General features: G+C 45.2%; 1 protein-coding gene across 4 annotated transcripts in view; it reads right to left on the bottom strand.

The window, feature by feature from the left end:
• Nucleotides 1-4,377: 4,377 nt before the first annotated feature.
• The window catches only part of LOC308361862 (NACHT, LRR and PYD domains-containing protein 3-like), a 34,745-nt gene continuing 33,122 nt past the window's right edge, over nucleotides 4,378-6,000 (bottom strand). For all 4 annotated transcript variants that reach the window (XM_080834332.1, XM_080834335.1, XM_080834334.1 and 1 more), the window contains exon 11: nucleotides 4,378-5,694. In XM_080834332.1, the coding sequence (XP_080690458.1) occupies nucleotides 5,159-5,694 (536 nt within the window). In that variant the 3' untranslated portion in view covers nucleotides 4,378-5,158. The remainder of the gene's footprint in view (nucleotides 5,695-6,000) is intronic.

The raw sequence follows: 6,000 nt of genomic DNA, 5'->3' as shown, positions 1-6,000 counted from the left end.
TGGCATCTGAATGTTTCTTTCCCACTCATCTCTTTCTACAGTAACAAGAAAGGTCATACCAAATAGGTATCCCCGCCCCTCTTTATTCTTCTTCCATATGCATTTGTGTTTGTTATTCGTACATGTATTTGAATAAATCTGATTTTATTGAAGAACATTTGTGAAAACAGGTAGATGTGTTTCCACACTTCCACAGTACAATGTACTTTCGGTCAAATTGCTCGTCACAGTCCTCTGTGCTAGCCTGTTTTCTTATCCCAAATGCTGGGTTGAGGCTGTTGGTTCATTCAGGTGGGTTATATTATATAGCTGCTGGGTTGTTTTCTGGAACCCAGCTGCTGGGTTAGTGATTGATTGAAGCTATACAAGACGTGAATGTGTGTATGTGCGCGTGTGTGCGCGTGCATGTATGTGCATGCTTGTGTGTGTGTGTGTGCGTGCACAAGCCACAACACTGCAAGCCACAACACGGCAAGAGTGAGAAGTGAGCCACATGGCAGGAATGAGAGGCACTGGGCTGAGCTCTTTATTTCCCCAGAGAGAGAGAGAGAGAGAGAGAGAGAGAGAGAGAGAGAGAGAGAGGCTGGCACGCGACGGATCTCTCACTGAGTCTCATGCGCTGCACCTCCCAGGCTATGGGGAGAGTCATGGTAGCGAGCATGGCAAGCCAAATGAGGAGCAGAAAAATAACAAGGAGGCATTCCAGGCTTGGATGCCTTGCTCAAGCAGCTCCGAGCCCCGGCAGTCATCAGGACAGCAAACCCCGAGTTACAGTCCATGAGATAAGTGGGTTCCGCTCTGGCACAGGTGCAGGCGAGTTGGGGCTGGAATCGCTACGAGTTCCTCCCCGCTACGCAGCTGCAAACGCAGCAGCAGACAGCTCGCTCCACACAGGGCGCTACCCTCACGGGACAACAGCACACTGCTCTTCGTGGCAAGGGCCACAACAAAACACCCCGCTCCCTGAGAGTCGGTTGTTGACCACGAAGGGGGTGAGGTGGAAAACTACACGTTGCTCTCATGCACTGCTCACATCAAGCACGGTAAAAGTATTCCACCAAGCACCACATTCCAACATAAGTGTCATGACCACTGCCCCTTGGGCGCAGACATAAGGCACGCTTGTGCAACTCCCCCCACCGCGTTTGTACACCCAATTTTATTCAAACCATGCAGGGGCAACCCCAGATCTTGCCCCCTCCCTAGGCGGAGCGGTGGCAGATCTAGGTTTGGAACTATTTGATAATGAGCGGGCTAGGTGCCGACAAATTCAACTTGAAGCCCAGCTTGGCAAGCTGCGCGGACAGTTGGCGTGCATGCACAGCGTCACTGTGGGTGTGAATACAATAACAGTGGGTTATTTACTGCGGTTCACCCGCCCCCTTGAGGTTCGGAGGTGTGATCCTGTCAGTGGTGCCTCGGGTGCAGGAGTGTTTCCTACTGGAGGAAATAAGAGGTTATAGCAGTGCTCCCTACTGAGGAGGCAAGCTCTGAGCTATACAGCAAACACTTCCTCATCCCCAAGAAGGAGGGAAGTTATCATCCAATACTAGATCTACGTACACTGAACAGAGCACTTAAGAGATTGAAGTTCAGAATACTGACTCCACGCAAGCTCGTTCAGTTCATACAACCAACAGATTGGTTTGTATCGTCAGATCTGCTACACCCCTGGTACTGGGACAATAATGTTGCAAATTTCTTTCATCACATATCTCTTTTGTTCTTTCTCTCCTTCTTTACTTAACTCTCTCTCTTTCCCTCTCATTCCCCCTCACCCATCTCTCCTGCTTTCCTCTCCATTTCGCTTCCTGCTGTCTTTCCCTTCATCTCTCTCTCTTTCTCTCTCTCTCTCTCTCTCTCTCTCTCTCTCTCTCTCTCTCCCACCAGGACCCCTCTGCACTGTGCTGCCTCCTGTAATAATGTGCAGGTGTGTAAGTTCCTGGTTGAGTCCGGGGCGGCCGTGTTTGCCGTCACCCACAGCGACATGCAGACGGCTGCCGACAAGTGTGAGGAGATGGAGGAGGGATACGCCCAGTGCTCACAGTTCCTCTACGGTCAGTGTGTGTGAGTGTGTGTATGTATGTGTGTGTGTGTGTGTGTGTGTTTTGCAGGTGTTCAGGAGAAGCTGGGCATCATGAACAGAGGGATGGTGTATGGCCTGAGTGTATTAATGTGTGTGTGTGTGTGTGTGTGTGTGTGTGTGTGTGTGTGTGTGTGTGTGTGTGTGTGTGTGTGTGTGTGTGTGTGTGTATGTGTGTGTGTGTGTTTTACAGGTGTTCAGGAGAAGATGGGCATCATGAACAGAGGGGTGGTGTATGGCCTGAGTGTATTAATTTTTGTCTGTGTGTGTGTGTGTGTGTGTGTGTGTGTGTGTGTGTGTGTGTGTGTGTGTGTGTGTGTGTGTGTGTGTGTATGTGTGTGTGTGTGTTTTACAGGTGTTCAGGAGAAGATGGGCATCATGAGCAGAGGGGTGGTGTATGGCCTGTGGGACTATGAGGTGGAGGCTGAGGACGAGCTGTCCTTCAGGGAGGGGGACTGCATGACCATCCTGCGCAGGGAGGACCAGGAGGAGACGCAGTGGTGGTGGGCCCGCTGTGGGGACAAGGAGGGCTACATCCCTCGAAACCTGCTGGGGGTCAGTCTCTCTGTCTGACTGTGTGTGTGTGTGATTGGCGAAGAGCAGTGTTTCCCAAACTGGGGTCTGGTACCCCCAGAGGTACGCAAAGGAACGTAGGGGAAAAACAATGTGATTCGCATTTTTAAAGTCAGCCCATTACATTTTCAAACTGACCTATAAATAGACATGACATCTCAAATAGTCTGAATAGCCGAGTCGCAATGCCAAAAATACACTCATGTAGACATTGTAGTGTTCAACGATATATATAAATAGGTACAGGTAGGTAAGTCAAAACACAGGCACAACTCCCTAGCTGCAACAACAGAATTCCACTCGCGTATGCCCTGTGTAGAGAAGCGGAAGCTCTTTCCGGTTGCTGCACAGAAATTAATAAATGGCTAAAAAGAGTTAATCCCCGGTCCAGAGAGACACCAAACGCTACTACTAGTAGAAGGCCTACTATCGAGGATGCACCTGCGACAGCATGGGGAGTGGGGTGGTACATAGCTGGAGACTTTATACAGTTTGGGAAACACTGCTGTAGATATCATTGTGAAGATATTACTGTGTTACAGTACTACTGCTTATAATGGAGCTCATCTCTCTCTCTCTTTCTCTATCACAGCTGTACCTGAGGATCAAACCCAGACAGAGAAGCCTGGCTTAAAAATATTATGTGGCCTATCAAACTGATACTACACACAAACACACACGTATACATTTACACACACAGTTCAGCAGAACAATAAGAGTCTCAGTACAGTGAATCTTTGATGAATGATGGAGCAGTTGATGAAAGTGTGACATAAACAGGTGTGTCTGGACAGAGAACAGCCTGTACTACACGTTACTCACTGGACTTGAGCCATTCAGCAGACTGATCAAATGAGTTTCTTCTGCTGACATTCATTGAGAAAATAAAACAACCTTGTTTTTTCTTTGTACAATTTGGAGAGAGTTGAATAGAATCTATGAAGCATAACAATGATGATTATGATAATGACTGCGTTTAAGATTGTAAAATGAACAGTTTTCTTTGTTGTTTGTGTAAAACTTTGTCTGTAAATGTACCCAAACACAGTAAAACTGCTGGATAGTCTGTCACCTGCAGCATCTCTATGATCATCATGTTTTTCTTTTTCTCTATTTGAAAATGAATGTCATTTTTAAGGCCCTCATGTAGTTTGTGTAGTTTATTTATATTTCTGTGTAATTAATTCACATTGATCCTCACACTTTATCTAATAGAGAGCGAGTAGAGAAAATGTTGATTTTGCAAAGAGCCTATCAAAATGACTGCCAACACATCCTTTGCTGCATACAAGGACAAAAAAAACATACAATCAGTCTTTCATAATAAAATGGAAATGATTCTGAATACAGCTCGTATGAGAGGTGTATTTTCTCCAAGGTCATGTTTGAATAGATGACATCTCTCTGACTAGATGAAGATGATCTGTGAGAAGCCAGAGAGCACAGGAGCAGCTCTCCATCTAAACGTGAAATAAACACATTTCATTCCAACACCTGCCTGAAGAGTCACTCTGGAGACAAACTCTCATCTGCCCTCACTCATCTAGCGCATGCTACAGTGATGCATTGTGTGGAAATGTAACCTTACTTACTATACTACTGCAATGCATGTGATGGCCAAGTCATTCATGCATTTAAAGTTGACAGATGGAAAACCAACAAATCAATATTCTCTGTTTTGACTTTTAATCAACTCAAATTATGAAAACACATCCATCACAGTGTAGGCACTCCCATGATTTATTCTCTAAACCTATTTATTTAGACATTTTATTTCAGGAAAAAACAGCTTGTTAGTATTGTCCAGTGTGCAGAATATCATGTTATTTACTCGACTCTTCAGTGTGTCCAGAACATCACTCTTCACTGCTGTGAGGTTCTGTCTTACTTCATTTTCACCAGTCAGCATGTGCAGAACAGATACACAGAGGACAGGAACCACACACACACTACACAATAACTATTCCTAACACACACACACACTCACACACACATACACACACATTTTACACAATAACTATGCCTCTCTCTCTCACACACACAATGGTAAAGGGTTAAGTGTTGAGGGTCTTTAGGCACTAAAAGGCAGCATGTAGACAAATACAGTGGTATGCAATTTATTCACCCACCACCAGGGGCTTAGAGTATACAGTACATGTGCAAAAACAAAGAGAAAGAAAAGAAACAAACAGACTGATAATATAACTTAATCTAACAGCTGAATATGCACAGCCTCCACAATAGCTTGGGACAGATGCAGCAACAAACTTAACCTTAAGGAGAGCAGAATACATGATGTTGTTGCGACAATTCTTTTAACCCACACATTCAATTCAGAAAATGGACAAATTATACAAAAATACAAGATCACCATTTGAACAGTATCATCAGAACAGTGGTGTATGAATCTAATACACTTTTCACTATTTCCATAGCATCACAGCATCACACATGTGTATGAATAGGAGTGGGTGTCTCCTGTCTTCCTGCCGCATGGGGAGGTCATGTGATCTGGCACAGGGACACTGAGGAGTTAGAATAAACCCTAAACCCAGGATAGAGGGGCTCAGTGAATGGGGAGTGGTATGTGTGCATGTGGGTGAGTGTGTCAGAGGAGACGCTGTAGAAGGACAGAGTGCCGGCCGGCCAGTCCAGGTACACTCCTACTCTTCTGGAGCCGCAGGAGGGGACAGGTATCTCTGTGTGCTCATTATTGTGTCTGGCAGAGTAACTGTGAGGAGAGCAGTACAGACTCCAGGACTTGTCATCATATCCCAGTACGTTGACATCATTCTGCCATTTCCTCTTGATGCTTCTATAGGCCACAGCTATAATAGCCCCATCCCCACTCCATTCAGCCTCCCAGTAGTAGCGTCCAGACAGACCCTCTCTACACAACACCTGATTCCACCTGTCAAATCTCTCTGGGTGGTCAGGATACCGCTGATCCTCTTTCACACGTGTCACCTTTCTGTTCCCCTCAGAGAGAGAGAGATTTTTGTCTGTTGTGTTTTGGTCCAGTGTGAGCTCACAGGCATCTGCAGACAAGAGGAGAGAGGAGAGAGGAGAGAGGAGAGAACAACATCATCAGAATATGGTGAGTGACAGCTGCTTCTGGCTAACACACACACACACACACACAAACACACACACATATGTTTCTCCCACTTACGTAATACAAATCTGCACTATTTAAACATGATAATACAACAAATGTAATAACTTCAGAATAAATGTAATAACTCTTTTACTTTAGCTTAGTAATTACTTTTGCAGTTACTATGTTTGTGGGAAAGTTACCATTTTGATTACATCCAATGTAAAACATTTAAAATATAGTGAAA

The sequence above is a fragment of the Sprattus sprattus genome (genome assembly GCF_963457725.1).
Source record: "Sprattus sprattus genome assembly, chromosome: 1".
Taxonomy (NCBI): domain Eukaryota; kingdom Metazoa; phylum Chordata; class Actinopteri; order Clupeiformes; family Clupeidae; genus Sprattus; species Sprattus sprattus.
This window is presented reverse-complemented; position numbering and strand designations above follow the sequence as displayed.